General features: G+C 35.9%; 1 protein-coding gene across 17 annotated transcripts in view; it reads right to left on the bottom strand.

Annotated features, from left to right (window-relative positions):
• SLIT2 (slit guidance ligand 2) overlaps nt 1–23050 on the bottom strand; it is a 274923-nt gene that overhangs the window by 101374 nt on the left and 150499 nt on the right. For all 17 annotated transcript variants that reach the window (XM_049795113.1, XM_049795067.1, XM_049795103.1 and 14 more), the window contains 2 exons: nt 14498–14569; nt 3454–3525 (listed from right to left, as the gene is read on the bottom strand). In XM_049795113.1, coding sequence (XP_049651070.1) covers nt 3454–3525; nt 14498–14569 — 144 coding nt within the window. The remainder of the gene's footprint in view (nt 1–3453; nt 3526–14497; nt 14570–23050) is intronic.

The raw sequence follows: 23050 nt of genomic DNA on the forward strand, positions 1-23050 counted from the left end.
CTATACAATGGAAGGAGTCAGGAATTTTAATACTTCAGCAAACTAATAAATTTTAGACAAGGTCCCTGGAACTTGAGATAGGAACTAGGAAAAATCTTAGCCAATTATTGGCTAGCACAGAGCCATCATACTTGGTAAGTGTAGTTTGTAAAGATAATGAAACTTTATGAATGATCCTGCAGTTAAATATTGTCTTTAGGCTCCAAATAAAATGCAAACAAGCTTGACTCCAGAACAAGGAAACAAGCGACAGAATTTACAGTTTTGACTTAGAGATTACTCACCTGAGCAGAATGAAGAATGTGCTCTGAGATTTTAAACATATAACTATTGCACTAATAAATAATAATTTCCACTAACCAAACCTTTTCGCCCTTTTGAAACAAAAAGTGGTTTACCTTTTCCTTTTTTTCTTTTTTAAAGCACAAAGTATAATTTGTGCTCATTTTGAATAAATTTTTAAGTCTTCTCTGATCCTTAAACACAGAAAGATAAATCCACAGCACCCTGAACAGGATCAGGCTATACATCTCCACAGTAACCAAGCAATTAATTACTGGTGCAATGTGCTGCATTTTACCTTTGTGTGCTTACTCATTCCATGTCCTAAATGTTTACTTCACTGTGCATAAGGAATCTCCCCTGTGTGCTCTTAGGGCTACATAAACAAAGAGGAGAATAATCAAAAGAAGAAAAAGGGAGAATCATGCCCCTTTTCAAAACAGAACAAAAATGAAACAACAAAAAATGGCCAAGTGGGTATATCCAGGAAAGGTGTCTTAATGAATAAATGACAACCAGTAAATCTTAGCAGGATTTTATTACAATGTCCAGCTCCCATAGCTCTTCCTGCATAACTTCTTACAAGGTTTTGAAATCGTATCTTTTCAATGAAGGGAATGGAAATCAGTACTTATTTCCATAGCTGTGAGCTGTTTAAAGAAGGTGTATCTACAAATGTTTTAATTTTCAAGTTCACATGTTTGATGTTTGCCTTGCTATTTTGTATACATTAGCTATTAATTTATTTTTGCAAGTGTGCAGAAAAATATCAGGAGTAGATGTAAGGGATACACACATAAGGAATTAAATAATTTTCATAACTATTTCTACCTAATGATGAAAATGCTTGATTTCATTACAGAGATGTAATTAAAAAAAAAGTTGGCTCAATACCCTTACCTAAGTGTTACATTCCAATCCAAAGTATGATGACTGAAAGACATTTTTTTCATTTCTTAGATACTTTAATTTTTTTAATATGACAGCACTATATATTTTCCCATAGTCTGATTTTCTCTTATTAAAAAAAAAAAAAGAAGAGAGAAATAGAAAAAAGGAAAAATAAAATTTCACAGAAATTCATAGGGAGGATTATACCCATAATTGTTTTAGTCTTCCAGAATTGTCCAGATTTCAGGTTGATTTTGTATCTTTAACACTAACAGCCTGTAAGATTCTGCAATTATTTAACCAATATATAAGACCTGTTACTTTGGTAAAGATTTCAAACTGCCACTGAACAGGATTACAACCTATTTAAAAGCTTTATCGTATACTTGCAGTTTGAACTAATACACACATTCTGTGCTTAGACAGAATAATTAACTCCAAATGGAAACAACATATGTAGTCTTATTTGCTCCTCAGTGCATATACAGTATGGTCTGATCTACTATCTTTCATTCTTTAAGCCATATTGGAAAGGAAGCTGAATTAGATACAAAATCTTCAGTAGTGTTTGAAATATCTATGTCAATTTTTAAAAAACTTAATCTTTACATCATTGCTTATGATATAATTCAAGATAGTAAACATTTAGTTGTATATTTGAACAATGCTAATATTCTATGTATATTCAGTCACAAAATTCTAACTACCTACTTCTTCAGCAGACTATTAAGAGTTTCTTTTCTTTTTTGCATTCGTTGAAACTCATGTGAAAATTTTACCACTGACTTCAACTGGCAAGGATGACCTTTTTAGAACAGTAAAAATTGCAAGCACTAAAAAATGCAGAAAATAGTTGATTGGCTTTTTAAAATACACATTTAACACTTCCAATTACAAAGAAAGGCTTGTATTAAAAAACTTAATAACCAAATTAAGACATCACTGGAAAAGTTATTCTGTCATATATATGAGTTCCAAAGATACAAATCATACACAACATTGGGTTTACTGACAGACAACCAACAATTCATCAACGTCACAATTAGATGTAATATTGAACCCACAGTACATTTTACATGGCATTATACCAGAAAGTTAACAATAGACTTGTTATTCTATGATTACAAAGTAAAAAAAAAATAATAAAAATAAATAAATAAAAAAAAATTAGCTGTCAGATTCATTCACTCGTAAGTAAGACCAACTATTGCTCGATAATAAAAAACTTTACCACCAGCAGCTCACATATTCTTTAGTTTCTTGGACACATAGACACTGCCTATGGCCAGAGAAGCTTCTTTACTTCAGAATCTTAAAAAAACCCCAATAAACACCACACCAAAAAAACCCTTCCTCACCCTCCTCAAGTTGTTTTGATTTACCAAGCACAATTCAAACTAACATCAAGTAACTCACTGATACACAGTCTTTCACTTCTCTTAATGCAGAAAGCCCAGAAAAAATGTGACATTTTGACTGACAGAGTAAATATTTCAGGAATGCGTCCTGTGCCTCAGATTCGTTGGGAACTGAGGCACTTTGCTCATTACAGTAACTATTTTCAGGTCAGGGGTCACTGATGATAATTTTGTTACCTTTAACCTCACTGATGGCCACTCTGAGACAGTGAGAAAACGTATTCAAAAGAGTATTGCAATACTAACCTTCAGTGACATGAAAAAGATATTTTCCTACACACATATATATTTATATACATGATATGTAAGATGTTGAAGAACCCTGCAATTAACATGGGCATGCTAAACACCTTAACACATAACAGGAGTGTTTGACAGAAAAGTGCCTCTTTAAAAACATCGAGATTGTCAAATATATATAGTGTATTTTTCCTTAAACAGAGTCTGAAAGACGAAATTGATGTCAGAGTATACAACAAAGGCAATCCTGAAAATGTTCAGCACTTCAACTGTGATGGATGATTTACACAATTAATTGCATTCATTAATACTCCCCCCCCCCCCCCCCATTTTAAAAGGAAATATATTCTTTTCTTACAGTATCTGCCAAGTGTTTTTGTTGTTGTTGTTGTTTTTGTTTTTTTTTTTAAATTGTGTTTAATGGCTGTCTTGCAGAGTAAAGGACTATCTCTGCCTCTCCACATCTTTTTACCATTTTATAGCACATCGCAGTGGATTATTTTAAGACATCTTTTCACTAGACCATCCTGACACCGGGCTGCAGCTCGTAGATAAGCTTTTACATTAGTAGTCCCCAGATACTGAGCTCCTGCTACAAGTCAGAGATAGAAGGAATACTTACAGCACTTCCAGGTCGCGCAGAGCCCTGAACGCCCCGTCTTCAATACAGCTGATCTGGTTGTAATCCAGTTGCCTGTTAAACAGATTAGGAAGGTATTTGTAAGGGAGACGAGGGCTGGCAGCGTGGGGTGCAAAGGAAGCCTCCCGAAGGGCCGGCGCAGCTAGGCCGCGCTAACCGAAAGGCTCTTGCGACTACGCGAACAGCACGCGCGAGACCGTCACGCAGCATGCTGGCCTGCACGCTGCCACAGAAATCCCTTTTTGTTCTGAACTGTCTGCGCAAAACAGCAGCGCTGGGAAAGCTCCAGTAAATAATAACTGCACCTTATATTAAATGCCAAAGGAATGCAATTTCATTACATCAAGAAAAGCTATCCATTAAAAGCTCTCAGCGTCATCTTGCTGAAACAATTTCATTAAGGTAAAGGACGGTAAATCACTTAATGTCACACGCATCCCCTCGGTGACCTAACAGAATCCATTTATCAGAGCAGCCCAGCTGCATGTTAATTCCAGCCGCCGCGGCAGGGACCGGCGAGAGACACCGCTTTTCGGGGTCTCTCTGCGTGCGTGCACGCCTGGCCCGGGTGGGAGGTGCAGGGGGGAATTAGAATAATTACCTTCTAGAATATTTCTGTATGTAGAAATAATAGTGTCCAAGGTATTTACACACTTGGTTACTTATCTCCTTTAACTCTGCTCCAAATGGAACTAGTATTTCTGCTGTAACCTTCAGTGTGTGGTTTTCTACGTACTTTGTGCTCTCTGCAAATACATGCAGATAGGATGTTGTAGCGGAGCACTTGAATTCTGGACATAAAGCTCAGCAATCCATCCTATACATTATTAATCGTTGAGTATTAAGTTATGAAAAATTTACATTCATTTCTCTGAAGGATATTATTACCATTTCAATTCAAAAACATTGATACAGTACATACTGCCCAGTTAAAAAAGTCTGCTGAAATTAACAACCATGCAAATACAAAGTCACGGTTCCTCCACTGATAAAAGCTTTTCCTATAAATACTGCCACACGTCTTAGGCATTTCAGGGCACGACTCGCAAAGCAAAGATGATACAACCTCACTTTAAACAACCAGAAGATCTTCTCCAAGCCGGTAACTTGTCAGTGTCAGGTAATATATATGAGTAAATGTGTGTGAACAACACTAAGAAAATGAACAAAATACAAATGAACTCTGACCTTCCGTCTTCAATTATGTATTAGCTAGCAGAACTAATGAGGCTTTTACTAAAGCATTTTCCGTGATTCTTCTGAATCTATGATAATGCTTTACTTTATCAATAAATCATCACACCCACTGTTGAATGTAATGTACCAACTTCTATAAAGTTCTTCTAGTTTCATCCATATTTTTCATCTGAATTACTACTGCACGGGAATAAAATATTTTCATAACTGTAACAGTGTCTGTGTTTCTGTGTACTGAAAGCTAAATGCAAACTATCATTTCCTGAATATGATCTTTAATCATTTTGGTGCAATGTTACAGCACCGGTGCTGCAGTGTTGGAATATTTAAGCCTACTTTCTCAGGCTCCTTCAATTTTTACTAATGAATTTCATTTAACAATTAAGTTAATAGCCTTTTTATTTTAAAGAGGTAAAATATATACACAGTACAATTCTCTAACCTCTTGAACAATTCATCAAAGCTATTTAAATTAGTACAATGGCATGAAATGTTACCCTTGACACAATACAAAAGAGAAATTGTTTCCAGACAAATTGGAAAAATCTTTTAATGCCATCAAATTTGCCTAATGCAGTCTGCAGGTTAATCTGTAAAAGGGTGAGCTGTATGTTTGCCCATATCTTATTATCCTTAGCTGTCAATGTATAAATCAGTGCTGACACAGCTTCTTCTAAATCATCCATATTATACACAAAGGAAAATCTTTTAACAGTAGAGAAAGCACTTGAGCAAATCTTGTCCTACACAAACTGAAAGGCAGATTTCTTCCACTAGACTGGCAGCAGTTGTGGTGCACCCGAAAACTTTTGGACTTCTTCCTTTAATGAGTCACCATGACCACTACCTTAGTGAAGGGTGAGTTGTTTTCATTCAAATCTTCTTACCAGAAAGATTACTTTGTTTGCACTCAACTAATTAGTTGGTTTCGGTTTGGGGGAAGGATATGTTGTAGATGGGAGCAGACAGATACTTCCTAGTTTTATAAATTATTGCCTTTGAAAGATACTACCATCTTTATGTTTTAGATGATCTGCCATCAGTTATGACCATGATATAAAATGATCAGACACACACCATGAAGAACAATTGGCATGATATATATTTTTGAAGCTATGAAAGTTACACGACTTTGAAGACTGTGTGCCTGGCTTGAATACCAATTATCGTATTTGTGTTAAGGTAAAGATATCCATTGCATATATAATCCAAACAGAAAGCAGACAATACATCACAATCAGTATGTCATTAACTTATGACGTCCCTCTAATGGATATACTAAAGCAGTCTGAATTTTTTTGGATAAAACCAGTTCCTGATAGCAAGTTGTGCGAGTGCTTAAGACACAAGCAAGAATACTAGAGAAAAAAAGCAGATACGTCTGTGATTTTAAGTTATGTTTTATAATTTGGTTTTAGCATAATGACTTTCAAAACCACACATAAAGATCTACAATACTGTAATTAAACTTTTCTCACCACTAAGTTATTGAGCATACCAATAATCCTAGCTCCATTTTAGAAAACTTTTTTCCCCCTAAGAGTTTCTTTTCTTCTTTTTGAATTATTAAAACACCCTGAGCAAGGAAGCTGATCAGACATGGACCAGCAGCACTGGCCCTTCCTCATCCTTCCCCTCCGCCCAGTCTCTCTTCATCATCTTCCCCCCCCGTCCCATCTCCATGTTGGGTCTTTTCTATGTGGGATCTCTCCAACCCTTTGGAAAGTTGCTATTCCTTTCTGATCCCACTGCCACAAAGCAGCTGATTACCTTCAGCAGTGCCATTCCTGTGAAGCTCATAAAATGCCAAACAACAGCTGTCACATTCAAAATCTTTCCATTGTGGCAGAGAATTAATTAGGTTTTGCACCCATATCTGCAGCATTACCTGGGTATTTCATATATTTACTGATCTAATGCTATTTAAAATGTTAAGGCTTATGTGAGTTCAGATATAAGAACTAGTAAGAACTAAATAAAAAGCATTCAACTAATAAGAAAATGTCTGCTTTAAAATGTTTTTTATTTATTGCTTTTGCTGATACAACTTAGACTGTAGAAACATGTTGCTTATATTTTCTTCCCTTTTAGCATATGTTGTCTACTAGATAATGATAAATAAATATATAAAAATAAACCTTGTTATCCCACAAGACTAACAGAAGATGTTGCATAAATTTGAAACTACTACCCTCACACAGAAAAAAAACGTTATCTGACTCTGACAGAGAAAACCTTCTTTACTCATTCCTAGAGGCTGTGTTAAAAGTCGGGACTATTTCAGTCGGTATGTCTGCTTTACTCTCCTGTTCTTCATGACTTGAGGACACTTTGCGGTCCCATGCAAGAGAGGCACCATGCAGCTTTACCTTCTTCTGCTTTGTTCAGAAATGATTACACTCTCTTTGTGTATCAACTTAGTGGTAAACATTGTTTAAGAAGTCATCAGAAAAAGTCAGAAGCCTGTCTAGATTCCTACAGTAGCTTCCTCCCCATTAAAACATTTAGAAAATGTTTCTAGTTTTAGCACATTGTACACTGGATTTATATGATTAAAATTTTTCCTTGGGAAAAGAACAGGGTGCCCAGTATTTATCATTGCAATACAACTTTTGGAAACAGTCATTGTTTTTAATGTCTCCTTATATTTTTTACAACAGAACTGAGTTATGTTTCCTATTTCTCAATTCTTTTTCAATTTCAAGGGGAATCAATAACTTCAGAGGAATTAGTTGAGAAATATGTAACAAAATCATGTAAGAATTTATTCTAAGTTTTTATCAAACTTCAGATAACTGCTTGTTTCCCATGATTCTTACTATTTATCGGGATTATTCTTTCATGTTTAAGTCAAGTGCTTTTTTCCTACTTGCTGTTTATTTTGCTAATGTCGTTGATTTTGTTCTTTGCTAAATTTTCCTTGTAAAACATTCTGAGTTAATTTTTTTTTCCTCATATACATAATATAGCAAATGATTAACCTTTTTCTTTTACCCTAAAATTAAAAAGCAAGACTTGCAATACTTCCAAGTAAGGCATACTTGCTGAATAAACTAGAAGAAAAGGGAAAACAGATCTATAGTTCAATTGCTCCATACCCTCAAAATTGTCCAGCACTTTACCTAGCTAAACCCACAAGTATCTTCCAGGAGCAAAATAAATTTAAAAAAAAAAAAAAAAAAAAAAAAAAAAGAAACAGAAGAATGCCATGAAAAGGAGTATGAACACAGAATGAACAATCTACAAGTTATGTGATGCAAAGACACTATCACATCCGTATGAATTCCCAGAAATAAAGCAATTTAGCAATTAGATGACAAACAGTATCAAGACTATGATAATGTGGGGAGCAAATATATTCCTGTTCTAGCATGTAAGCCATATTAAGCACATATCCCATGCAAGTTCTGTTAGAGTGGTTTATTTATATATTAATTAGAAAATCTTTATCTGTAGAACCACTTCTACTTAGTTACTCTACCTATCAACAAACCCCCCTGCAAGTCTTCACGACATCATTATGTCTCCCTGTTCAGTAAAGCAGAGGCAGTCTCACTTTCCAAAGTAGTGTAGATACAAAAGGGCCTAAAGGCTTCTGAGAGTCCAACTAAGTTTTCCATGAGACTTCAACACTGAACAGAAGCATAAACTGATTTTTCTTAAAATTCAAATCCTCAAAAATGATTTGCATTATTCTCAGTACTTGACATAGCCAACTAAAATTTAAAGATAAAACTGAAGCTAAGCCTTCCTGCAACAGTTTATCAACTCAGTTCAGAATGATCTTCTACCTCAATTTCCTCTGTATTATTACAGGAAAATCTACAAGGAACTGCATAAAACAGCAACATTCAGTACTTTTCCTCATAAAAGCATAGGCCACATTTTTCATTAGGGTAAATTCAGATACCATGTAAAATTTTGCATAAGTATTGGCACTTGACTTAGCAGATGAAACCACACCTAATTCAGCTGCCTATGTTTTATTCACCTAACATTTATCATCACTCAAATACATACCTATTCTGGATAGATTTTTAGATTCTACCTTTTTTAGACTTTTCCCCAGTGGTTCAAGTGCCAAAAAAAAGACTTGCAAGGAAGCTCTGAATTCACATGCAGAGATTTCTGATTTGAAACTCATCTTCAAAGCCAAATACACGGCTTGATTTAAAAACATAATTGACTTTAACATTTCATAAATGAGTTGGTCGGTAAAAAACAAACTGTTTTCATCAGGCCAAATGTTAGGAAAGTAGTCTTTAATGAAAATAACAACTTTAAAAATAGTATTGAAATGCTATTTATTTAAACAGTCAAAAGGAACGACTTTTTCTTCCAAAAGGCCACAAGGTCACCGATCTGTTTGGCAACAAGAGTTTTAGGAGGCACTAGAAAAGTGTACCTATTCTTTTCTTTATTTCTTCAGAGCTATTTTTGACTTTAATAAAAATCTTAAGTATACACTCAATATGTTTCACTAACACCATGTGAAAATACCTCTTGAGGTATACCTGAAATGCAGGTGGCTGAACAGACTAGTAGTTGAATTAAGATTGTCAGTAAGAATAAGCATGAGAAATACGCCAATTCTAAATTATTAAAGCATGTCTTAGACAAGCAATGCATTTGGAACAGCACTTGTACAGAGGAGTAGAGAAATATACTTCCGGTTGCAGTGGAATTTTGTGCATGATCCAAGAAGAAATCAGTAACTAGAACAACTTCAGCAGGACTCTGTTTTTTCAGCTGCTAATAAAATTGAACTTCAAAAAAGAAGTCCAATCATTGCCAACAAAGATTAATACAAAATTTAGCTACGCCTTTATTGACAACGCCAGTTTTAAAACTTTCACAATCAGCAACAAAGAGGCATCAGGGCAACACCAAGTAATATTAATCAAGGTTTTGGACACAGGTTAGTGTAATGGGAAGGACTTCGACTGGATGCTGCTGTCTGCCTCTCTCTTTACTACTTCTCCATTTGCACAGCCAATTTAATCTGTGAAACTACTACATTGCCCTGCAGCCTTTATCCTTGGGGTGACAGCTACAGTGTCCCCCACTTGCTGGGAAAAAATGGAACCAAATGAACACAAAGGCACCAGAGAAAAGAGTAGTCAAAAGTAAGGTTAGACTGTGACAAGAAAAACAGGGCATAAGATACTTGCAGGGCATATGTTGAAAATATCCCTTAGTATTTTTGGCATCGTTTGATGTTTCTTATGTTTAGCATCACAATTCTGCCATGATGTTGGTATATTCCTAGCCATCCTCTGCCAAATATCAATTACACAGCGGAAGAGAAAGTTGGAATCTTAGAAACTTTTACTTCAAGCGGAAATGTCATAATATAATTTTATCAAAATCATCAGACCGGGTCCAAAATCTAATTCTCAAAAACTGAGCATAGCACTGTTGTTCTTTCAGTGGTGTTTCACATTTGTTTGCTTTTTAAGCCCAGTTATTTTTCTTCCTAAGAACCAGGTTCAAAAACCAACCCATCCAAATTTACAATCTGGGCAGCTAAAGCATTTTCTTACCATCTTAAATACAAATAAAATTCCTGAGGTTGGGGAGATTTTAAACATCTTTCACATCCAGTGTGAGTACTGTATCACCAGGGAGGGTTATGAAACCATCATTAACATGTATATTAAAAAACCTGTGTTTAATTTCTAATTTATATGATAATTCCTATTTATTTTTAAAAAACAGAGGGTGCCACTGTGTTCTCTAAAGAACCTAACTTCTTGGTGCATATTTTATTGCCCTGAAAAAGTAGTAAGTTAGTAGTAACTCTCAGAACTACATTTCCAGAATTTGCACCCTAATTTCTGTCAAGTCCCAGATCAGCAGCTATACTAAAAGTGGATTATTCTTCAAGTCATTGCCCTTGAACAGGAAAATCAAGACTTTGAGACAGAGCAGCTAGTTTTTCTCCTACACCTCAACTGCCAAAATACTGGATACTGGGCTTCCAGTATGGGGAACCCATACAAAATAAACGTCCCTCATTTTTTGTCACTTTTTCTGAAGAACTTGATTCATCACTGACAATCGGGCTGTGTTGGTGAGAGTGAAGCCAGGATGCTCTGTCTGGCATTTGTGAGGTGACATCTGAGTACCGCACCCAGTTTCAGCCTCACTAGTAGAAGACAGACACTGAGATGCTGTGCTGAGTCCAGCCAGGGCCACCAAGATGGAAGGGCTGGAGTAGGTGACATCTGGGGAAAGTCTGCAAGAACTGCGCTTCAGAAGAGAGGGCAAAGGGGGGATCTTATTACTGCCTAAAGGGAGTGTATAGACAGAGCGAGACTCTTCTCAGTTACAAGTTGAGATGCAACAAACAAGTTGGAAAATGGGAAATTCCAATTAGATATAAAGTAGGTTCGTGGGCCCTGATGGTTTTTCAGGTTTTTTCATTCTTTTTACTATGAGGGTGTGGCAGGTTGCCTGGGTTATCAATTCTCATAATGCCTTGCCCATTTTCTTTTATCTTCTACAGAATCTATGCTGTGAACATTATTAAGAAGATGTCCAGAAAGGAAATATCACAGCCACATTTTATGGAAATGAGAGTTTCTTCTCAGAAGCATCAAGAGGACTCTAGAGCTAACATATTAGCAGGAAATCAGAAGATCACAGTGGTATCATCAACCTTAAATGAAGCAATTTGCTTTAGATGATCTGAGTTAACATCTAATTCCCTTTGCTTTGCAAAGACTAGAAGAACATACAATAAGATGTTTTCCAAAATATTCCACCTCCTTGGATAGGGAAGTATTTAGGGGGAGTGAGAGAATGGTGAGTCTCCATTCAGGAACATAAAATATGTAATCGTGTCATGTTCTGTGAGATTTGTTAACTGCCTTTGAAACAGCTTACTAGAACTACTGTATGGGATTGTTACCAATCATTGCCTTTAAAAAAAAAAAAAGTCTTTGTAATTTAAATTGAAATTGATGCAATTAGTGTTGTTACACAAAGCAAATCTTGAATTTGCAACATGTTCTAATACAGGTTTCTTTACTCTTTGTACCTTCACCTATGTCTTCCATAAGTTTGGTTAACATCTTTAACATTATGCTCAATTACTGGGCAATTACAGAAAAAAATGATGAAATTAGAACAAATATTGAATTCTGTTTATGACAATTTTCCATAAGTATATACAAATTTTTGGTTCCTGGACCTTAGGCTAATCTCCCAATAGTTGCTAAATTCTTTCATAGAATCATAGAATCATTTAAGTTGGAAAAGACATTTAAGATCATCGAGTCCAACCATAAACCTAACACTGCCAAGTCCACCACTAAACCATGTCCCTAAGTGCCACATCTACATGTCTTAAATACCTCCAGGGATGGTGACTCCACCACTTCCCTGGGCAGACTGTTCGAGTGCTTGACAACCCTTTCAGAGAAGAAATTTTTCCTAATGTCCAACCTAAACCGCTCCTGGTGCAACTTGAGGCCTTTTCCTCTCTTCCTATCACTTGTTACTTGGGAAAAGAGACTGACACCCACCTCACTACAACCTCCTTTCAGGTAGTTCACTTCATAATTTCTTTTGTTTGCAAAGTGATGCTTCATATACCTATCAGTTATCAACTGCTTCCTTAATTTTCTTGAACAATGAAATAAAAATGGTAAAATTCTTGCCATCATCCTACTCTAAGTGTAATGTCCGTGGCTAGATGGAAGGCTACGGTTCAGATCTTCTTCTTGCCTAAGCTTCTGGAAAGGCACATGGCCTGATCTAGTTACATAAATGCTGTGCTAGAATGCACCCAACTCACCTCGCAAACTCACTTGTCATTCTGATACTCACATATATACCTCACACAATATAAAGTGTTCTTCCTTATAGGAACGTAGGTAGCATTTACAAGTCAGAGAAATGTATTTCTCAGTACTTTCAACTGTAGTGGGATCATAAGGATTTCAGATTAGGGGTTTGGTGGGGTTTATTTCCGTTTTTTTTCTCTGGGACCACCAATAAAGGAGGTATCTGTAGTATTTATGCTATCACAATAAACTATATGTCACAGATATGATTTGGACTTTGTGGCAATGCTATGGCCTTTATGATTTTTTTATTATTATTATCTCCCAAAAGAGAAAGGCTTTAAAGGGCGGATCTACTATTTTATGCATTTTAGACATAATTCAGGATCCTTACCTTGAAAATACACACCAAGACATAAATATTAGCTTAGATAAAGATTAGCATCCTAATTCTGTTTCTGACTGGAGCTATCTCACAATATATAAGTATAGTTATTAGATTCTAAAATACTGCCCTGACACTAGAAAATTCACAATGATGTTGTTATTTTTACTACCAAAGTTCCTCTATGTAGCTGTATCAATTTTCAAACATAAAAGATCGGGTAGAAAAATACAGGCTTCTCCTTGTAGTCAAGCCTCTTTTAGACCATAAATAATGATGGGACCGGTTCTGAATGGAAACTCATAAAACATCAATTAAACAAAGTAACAAAGCTACTTTGAGAAGCCCTTGCATGTTTTTGAACATAACAGGTTTGAACAGGATTTCATTGCAGGGAGGAACAGTATCACAAACATGGTTTAAATAAAAAAAAAAACAACAACCAAACAAAATTTCTAAATATCATAACAAATAGGCCAAACTCTTGGGCATTCTGCTAAATCTTTGAAAAAAATGTCCTCTTAACTGATTCGTGTGCAGTGCTGCGGGCAGCAGAATGAAGTGGGGTCCATCGCAGGAAGACAGAAACGCAAAGGGCTTCCTGTCCAGTCCCCTCTTACTGGGGATACAACATCACATTGTCCCCTTCGTAATCACAGAGCACTCCATTTTCAAAGTAGTACAACTAGAAAGTTCACTTTTCTTTTAACACGGGCAGCTTCAGTTAATAAAAAGTATTTCAATGGCAATTACATGAAAACCTCATATAATGGCCTAATACTTCCTTATTTTTATTGATGCTACACAAGGTAGCAATTACATTTTTTCACAGCTGCATCACACTGGCAGCTCCATAGTCTTTCTGGAACCCACTAATGTGTGTCCTCTGTCTTTGTTGGTTGGTTGTAAGTGATGAGTCCTCAGCTTACAGCAGGGATTATAGCTTTTCAGTGCATGACCTTACATTTCCTACTGTACAAGTTCATCACAGTCTTCAGGTCGTTCAGCTCTTTCAGTCCACTAAGCTGATCTACCACTCTGAACAGAAAGTCGAAAAGTCACGGCTTTTGTTTGTCTTGAAACTCACATATTTCCACATTTAGAAGCCATAAGAATTCAAAACCTGCCCATGAACTTCAGGGTCACTATCTCCAGGAAAGTGAGTATCTGTCTTCAAGAAAAGACTTATTTTACCACAGAAGAAAACCGTGTAAGAAAAGTAGTCACACAAGTACAAAAATATATGCTAGCAAAACTAGATAATAGCATGATTTTTCTTTCTTTCTTTTATGCAAGCAAACAAAAGGCAAACTCTTTGAACGAAGGCAAAATGATTTTTTTCACATGAAACAATGAAATGTTTAAAATAGCCTGACATTCAAATATTAAACTCAGAGTGCCACAAAAAAATAGTTATAATGCCTTGTATTCAACTCCATTTCAATGTTTTAGATTTCATATAGGGCAATTTTAGGATGCTTAAGATACATTAAAGTATTTTGCCAAAACAAATGGTAAGTGTTCGTTTTATGCAGAGATTCCTTAAGCAGCTACCAAAGTCCTTAGGAAAAAGATACCAGATACAACAAAAGGACACAGTATTGACAAAGCATTATCATCAGAATATATATACATGAAGGAAGAAAATACTTACAGGTTTTTTATGTCTACTGCTCCTCGGAATGCCTTCCTTGGTATTGCTTGAATCTGATTTTCACTAAGATCACTAAGGAAAAAAAAAAAAAATCAAACTTAAAATCTGCCATATATATTTCTTGCTGTGTATAAGAAAAAGAACATATAAGAAAATAATTTCAGCCATTACAGTTCAGTCAATGTTTTCAATGAAGCTTATTTTATTACCTTAACTGAGCTGTAATTGAAGAAAAAGAAGCAGCAATAATAGTCAAATTAGTTTATCTGTGGTGCCCTAAGTAGCTCCTTTACAAAACAAGAATATATATGCCAAATAAAAAGCAGAAGCATTACATAATTTAACAATGAAGGCCAAACTGATTTTATTTTTAACTGAGTGATTTCACTTTTCAACTCATTCCAAACCCATGACATTGAATGTTTGATAGTATGTTCAGCCTTATGCAACAAAGACTGAAAACCAGCAAAAAGAACAAGTAGCAAGCTGTTGAGAAACAACTATCAAGCTGTGTAATGTCTGAGATCAAAATATTTCTGAATTTTGTATCAGAGTGGCAAGCACCATATATTTTAAAAGAAGGCGTTAAAAACCATCCTGCAGCAGACATCTAATGGCCCTCCCCCAAATACCTGCATGACCAGCTATACCTCACTATCTGAAACTAGTATCTTTTCCAAAAGATAAATTTTATTAAAATTCTTATAAAATTCTTGTTCAGTAGTATTTTTTGCTACCAATATAAACAAACAGCCCTTTTTCTGAAATTTAGAAATATTTTTGGCCTTCACAGTTCCATATTGGAAATAAAATCTAGAGAACTGAAGTAAAAACAGGAACAGAGGAGACAGCAAAAAAAAAAAAAAGAGAACAAAACCAAACTAGAATCCAGGGCTTTTTATGTATGCTATATGCCATGCATGTATGCCATACATAATATGTAACGCACCACAATATATTAAAGTCACTGCTACATCTACACCATGTGCAGTTTGGAGGTTTCACTTCAGACAGTAGTTTGGTACTCTGGACCAAACATACCTACCACACATGTGGTTCACAAACGCCTGAAGGCCTTCAAAGGGACCTATCTACCTCAGTGGCTTAAAATTATGAAATTAGACCTTCTTTTGGAGGCCTTCAGAGATGTGTCTATTTATAGACAATAGAGGGAACACAAGAAATTACATGAATAGGCTTTCTCGAGCATCTGAACAGAATTTAGAAGCAAATCAGATGCGTACAGGCTGTCTCTATACCAGGATTTTCAGCCCGTTTGCAAAGCAGTTTTGTGGTGGCTAACTAGATTTCATTTGGCTAAAACCAAATTGGGAGCTTCACTCTGAAAGCACATCAAATGCAATCCAACCCCTAACAGGAGAAGTAAAGTTTCACCGTGTCTTGCTTTTTAGAGACATCGTTAGATTACCTTTTCAGAGACAGCTTTTAGGAGAAACATTGCAAAATGGTGCATAGAAATAAGAGATCTAGCTCAGGTGAAGTGAATAAGCAAAAATCATTTAGTTGATTAGACATAAACAGTCATGGTTTTGAGATATTCTTTCCCTAAAACGTAAACTAGCATGAGCTCATATTTCCAGTAATTAGTAATCACTCCTTAAGATTTCTTTCAGATTTTTGAACTTAAAAAAAATAACACAAGGACTTTATAAAACCCCAACACTGCCTGACTTTAACAAAATTTACATCAATATTATTATTTTGAAGATGATTGTACATGGATTGACAGCAACTTTGTTTTTTCCAATTCACTGTTAATTTATGGAAAATCAGATTCTATTTACTAAATCTTTCATAGTTTGTGCATCTAATTGCACTGCAACGTCTTGCAAAGCATATTTAAAACTAGACTCAATTTTACTATTATTAACCGTGTGTGAAAAAAGAGAATCTGTGAGCTGTGATTTAATTTTCAAGCTACCTAAGTAATCTTGAAATGGGATATGACTGAACTGCTCTGACAATAAATTCAATGGCAATGAATGAAAAAGCAGCCTTCAGCATTTGTTACGGTAACATGATTTAACAGCCTACTTCCTTTAAAAAAAAAATCCATTATAAGTACAAACAGCAAATATCTATATTTACACTTCTGTTTAATTGACTAATACATTTTACCTATACAAAAATCGTGCATAAAGTGGTTAAGTTAGCTGTAGTGATTTATATCGTGATCAATTATTAGTTTAGAATACAGATACATGTAAATACCTATGTAAACCACTGCCATATTCATAAACATATACTGCAGGAAGTAATGGGTAATGGTGCATTAAGCTTTTTATGACAGTTAATAGAGTATCATCATGCAACATTTTATATAATTAAAAAAAGTGGAAGACAAACAAGATTGAGACAATATGTAAATTATTTTTAAAAATCTAATAAAAAATATCCATGGTCAAACTCTTTCTTTCCTTGAATAAATGTAAATTTTAGCACAAATGCAAAGACTTACAAGTGACAGCTCTCCAGCCAGGTTCCTCAATAAACAATACGCTGAGGTTGTATGTGTGCAAGTGAATGTGTGTGTATGCATGTGCAAAAGACAGCAGACTAACTAATGGCATGTTAGACTTACTGCTGGGTCCACACATTCAACACCACTTCCATGTAGCACAGGCTTATGCAGACTGAAGAACAGTGTTCCCGGCTCATTTTAGCACATTTGAAATGTAAACTACTTGATGGCAAAGGTTCCCAACCTTGCTGGGCAAGGCACTGTTTAAAGCATACCTCTAGATATGGAGAGCTAAGTAAGGTTGGCAAGTGTCATTTGGCAATGCATCTGCTGGTTTGTGAAACTTTCTTGGAACTGTGTAACAAAAGTGTAAGTTATTCATTTCTTCACTGCAAAATTCTACCTCATAAAAAATACGATTTTCAACGCATAATTTATACCTACTTATAGCAGGAAAGTTTTTAGCAATTATTTATTTATTGCTTCAAGTTTTCATCTGCTCAGTCTAAAAAGGTTTCCTATAAGGAAAAACCTTGAGGGGCTTAAACAAACATTCGGCTTTTTCTTCTTGCATAAATTACACCTACATTTCGCACTGCAGACCTAGGACTAAGTAAGACATTGCTGTGTGGTCTTTTTTTATGATGTTTTAAGTCATTCCACTACAATTCTTAGATTGCTCACAAAAAAGGTCATAAGCGGCACAGGGTGCACTGTGACTTTCTGGGGAAATGGGGCAAAAATCTACTTTGTAGACAAAACCAGACAATTTTGCAGGCCATTAGATTACATTGATTTGATTTTGCAGCTTATATTCTGCAGTGAAGAAAGGTGCAAACCTTCTTTTCAGCCTGATGGTCATTGTTCTCCTACACTAATAACTATGTGAACTTCACCTCCCATTTCAAAAAGAGGCAGCATTTGAATACCGAGCGTAATTTATGATAGCACTTGGTACCCCTAAAATGAAAAAGGCTCTAAGCATTGCAATAAAATTTAAGCCACTAAACAACAGAACATCCTACTAGTACAAGAACAAATCTGTATTTTTTAAAGAAAAGGCATGAACCTGCCTTCACATCTGAAGGCAGCAATATGACCGAGATACTTTCGTTGGAACAGATTATTCTCCATCATTACTACAGCCCAAGACCTTACATCAAAATCCAGCATACCTCCGGAACAACAGAATTGATTACAAAATGCTTTATATACAGCTAGAGTGAAAAACAACAAGGCTATCCTACACATTAATTTTTTAAATAAAGCACAATAGTCTAGTAAGATGGCTTGATGTATTCATCTTCATGCAGATTCTAGTCGTCCTGCAGGCCTCTTCCAGCTAAATTGTTCTTGACTCTATTATATCATTCCTAGAGAGATATATTCCAAATTACTAAGTCTGAAGTGGAGTACCTTAGACATTGACCCTTCAAGAAAATTCCTTAGTGCAACTGCGTGGGCTTCATTCATTTCAATTCAGAGCACCTCCAGCCACCCGGCCTCCACCGCCGGCACCTCCCCACCCCTACATGACCTAACCAGTGCTCGGGGCCAGAACTGCCATACATCATGTCAGTCTCTCGTAGCGGGAGATGTCCTCAAGGAGAGCTCTCAGGCTCCTTTCCTCAAGCCAAAAGGCGGGGTTAAATAGCACATTTGCACACAAAAAGCCATCTGGGCAAGTTAGGCTGGCAGCAGCTGAAGAGGCTCTTCTCCGAGAAGGCCCAGATGAGCACCTGTGCTGCTCTAGATGCGACGGCACCATCCTGTTTGCAGTGGTTTGTTTCAGATATGTTTAAGCTGTGCATATGTCAAGCATTCTTCCCAGTTGTAACATTCTGGCTGCAACCCCATTTTCTCAAAAGCAAAACAAGAAAACCAAATCCATATACCAAACAAAGCCGAATCCCACTCTGCATGAAGATACACAGAGGAGAACGCACAAAGATTTCTGATTTTTTGCCCAAATATAGTGATTCTTTGAAAAACTTGCATACTTTTTCTCCGCCCCCCCAAGAAGGTGTTTCTAAATCAGAGACTAAATATGTTGCACCTAAATAACTTTTCTTTTCAAATTAACATAGTCTAAGTATTCAAGCTCTGCAATAAAAACAGAGAAATACTATAGCCTCTCCAAGATCTGTGATCAAGTAAGTCCTGGAATTACTGTGCTTACATAAAATATAATTTCTTTTTAAACAAACCAGGTCAAGGCAATTTACATGCAATGTATACTGATAATCACCTATGCCTCAGCTTTTAAACCGATTTCCAAAGATTAAGGATTTAATTCTGGTATTTTCAGTGACACTACAGTAGAAATTGTCTAATTTGAAATTATGCCTGAAAGAATGTAGATTTCTGTATTTCACAAACCAATGAAATAGGAAAAAAATAAAAATAAAAAAAAAAAACCAAACCAAACATCAAACCTCCTCCCTGCCCTCCCCGCTTCCCCCCAATCAGCTTCATTTTATGTATTCAGTTAATTATTATTTTTTGCTCCAGAATACATTAGTAATCATAGTGCATTATGCTTTGTGGAAATAGCAGAAAGACCTTGCCAAAACCTTGCTACTACTGAATCCTTCCTAAGAACAGGATGGAACTGGTACATTTCTATTTATTGTATTTACTGGTTAGCAGATAGAAGTGTATCAGGAAAAACAAACACAACCTAGAAACATGCTAACATTTGAAATTCATAGCAATAGAATTTAATAACCTATTCCCACAGAAAACCTCAAAAACTTATATATGCTGTTGCTTTTTTATCTGAGGATAAAGCCCTCAGATAACCTGATATTAATGAGCCTGACAGAGTGCTTCAGCTCTTAAAAAATGCAGACAGTACTGCATTGCAGCTATTTTATTACTCACCATGTATGGTTCCCAGTTGAATATCCCATTTACCCTTAAAAGGAATGCTAAATTTTTAATTATATAAATTGAAACACCACATATAATATCTATATCATACGCTGTTAAGGCTGTATCACAGTTTTCTTGTGTGGCTAAAACCATTGTTCGTTCTGAAACAATAAATCTTTTGAAGATGGCAAACCTGCTTGTAAATTTAATTACTTGTAATTTTATTTTCCTCTATGGTTTAACCTCCCTCTGTGTCTGACCAGCAATATCATAAATCTATACTGCCATTCCCTACTTTGTAAAATAGTGAGTACTGGGAATGAGTAATGTGTCCTGATTTTTAAAGGAAAAAGCAGAAATACTGAATCAAACTAAGTACTGAATACTTACTTATCAGTTTATTTGCGCCAGTTCATAAAAACAGCTCAGAAGGTGGCTATTCCATGATCAGCAACTGTAATAATTATTTAAATATATCTGACACGAATAAAGTAAGCCTTGCTTATTACTTGTCTCTTACTGGAAAGAAATAGTTTTAACATTAGCTAACTATATTCTGCATGAATTCCCCCATGCCCATATAAGGTGGCAAACTATCATAGATAATGAGACTAAAGGGCATTCAAGAAAATAAACAGAATGAGAATTTCTTTAAATAATTGGTCTGAAAATCAAACATATGAATTTGGACATGGGGATTTGCACTTGGAATATGAAGGAGGTGAAAAAAATATATGCATATTTTAGAATAGAATAGGATAGTTCAGTTGGAAGAGACCTAGAACGATCATCTAGTCCAACCAGATGATTTTGGTGGAACAAGTAACAGCTTCTTTTTATGAACGTAAGTATTAATTTGATATTTATCTCAAAATAATGCAACTAAACAATTCATTTATGAATATCAAATGGTCCTTTCCTTTTCTGCTGTTTTCACTATGATTTGCTTTTTCCTCAGTACTATTCAGTGCTCCTACAACACATCTGTATCTGAGTGCACCTTAAAAAGTACAGAAATTTAGGTGGCAGGGAGAAGACAAACGCTATTTGTTCGCTAAGGAGCTCCTTGCAGAGCGAGCCTGCGAAACGTGCTCCGGCACAGGCTACTCGCCAGATTCTGGACTTCATTAAGATATCTGTGAGGTCCTGCATGGCCCGAGACACTTCTCCAGCCACAGTCACCTTAATGAGGCGTGCCATCTAAAACCTCGAACCTACTCCAGAGCAAGACCCAGGTTTGCAAGAGCTATTATTTATTCCCCTGGCTTTGGTGTTACGGAGAACGAAGTACTCCGCCTCACTGGGCGGCACCAAAGACACCAGCAGTAAATGCTGCGACGCGACAGTGTAAGAGAAGCGAGCAATGGCCCCACGTTTCAGCTGTGTCTTGATATGTATTGAGAGAAGGCTGGAAAAGGATTATTTCACGTTATCGTTAACGCTGGCAGCTGCCTCTATTTGCAAACGCTGCTGCAGCAGCAGGCTTTCCAACGCACAGAGGACAGAATGAAATGGCAAAGTAGGTTTTTGGTGTTTCGTTGCATCTCTGATTTGGATTTCACTCCTAAAATGCCAGTTTTCCACTTTCTAAATTTGAATAATAAATATGTAGCTCTACAAATATGTATTTCTACTCTATATTAGGTGGTTTGCATTATCACAGAAAACTTTTGATCAGATTTTTTTTATTGCTCATGAGCCTTCAGTTATCATCACACAACCATACTCTTAAATGCAAAGTTCCAGTATGACTAGGATTTTAACCTAAAACCTTTTCTGAATGCTACAGAGTCACGCTTTGTCAACCACTGGTTTTATTGTATTAGGATAAGGAATGTAAGCATGAAAATTATTTTCAGAACTATGTAACGAGAACCAAACCAAAGTACAAAGTCTTCAAGAATACAGATGTTACGGAACTACTACATTATGGTGTAAATGCAGGAAGAATATCCTGGAGAGATAGCTCCTCTAAAATTAATAGTTCAGGTGAACTGAACCTATTGAAGCATAGTTGGAATTCCATCATGGTAGAAATAGATCATATTGTAGCATGAGCTTACTAAACAAACATGAATGTTTCAATCTGTAACACAACAGGTTTTTATCCCAGGTTCAGCAAATACATTAATATATACAAACAAGCAAGTACCTTTCCCATCAGTCAAATGAGGATTAGCCAGTTAATTGTTACAATCCTGACATATGTTTGGCTTTATAGAGTTACTGTATAACAAGTTACAGTACTGCATCATTTATTTATGAAGACAGTCTTATACCCAAATGGCTTCTCATGTCCTTTTAGCAAAGCGTAGCTTTTTGGCAGGTCTGCAGATCAATTAAGACAGACAGAATAAGGAAATGTTTTTAAAAATGTATACATAACAATTCAGTCTAAACTCTTGTCCTGGAAAAAAAACCCAAACAAAACAAAACCAAGAACTCTACTGTACCATTGTTCTTTAACTATGAAATAAACAATTTAGCCTCCTATTAATTGCAATGATTTTTTTTCTGTTCTTCAGTAAAATATCCAATGCAGCTATTCCTCTTCATAATGAAGATACAAAAGGAGTCCAACACTATCTACAGTAGCCGATATGTCTCTAGGATCGTATTTATCTCCTTGTGAAGATCAAAAATATGAATTATAAATTCTAGAATTAGCTCTGTAAATCATTATCGCTGGTCATGCCATCATTCAAATCTGCTTCCCATAAGAGGAATAAAATTTCATGTCTGAGAAAGGTACTATTAGCCTCCTTTTACAGATGGAGAAACCAAGGCAGTATCTCTCAGTAGTAGTATGTATCAGAACCATGCTGAGGAGCACAAAGCAGATGAGAAAAATTTAGATCACAGAATTGCAGGTTCCCTCTGCATCACTAATTTCCATTTGCTCTGTTGACTCCCTAGAGGTTCAGATGCTGTGCTTAGTAGACACATAATCTATTCTCATGCTAAACCAGGATCGCCCTCTATGCCATGGTGTTCTACATTGCCCAAATGAATATTTCATATTTCACAACATAGGGCAATCATCATTGCAATATGGACAGAATTATGTGAGTCACAGCAATTCCTGTTTTAAGGAATGAGTCTTCCACTTCTCTAAGGACATTCCGACTGAAGTTCCTTGCTCACTTTCATCTCTCACTTTTTAATGATACCACTTTTAATGATATATCACTGAAGTT

Source organism: Accipiter gentilis, chromosome 3 (genome assembly GCF_929443795.1).
Source record: "Accipiter gentilis chromosome 3, bAccGen1.1, whole genome shotgun sequence".
Lineage (NCBI taxonomy): Eukaryota > Metazoa > Chordata > Aves > Accipitriformes > Accipitridae > Astur > Astur gentilis.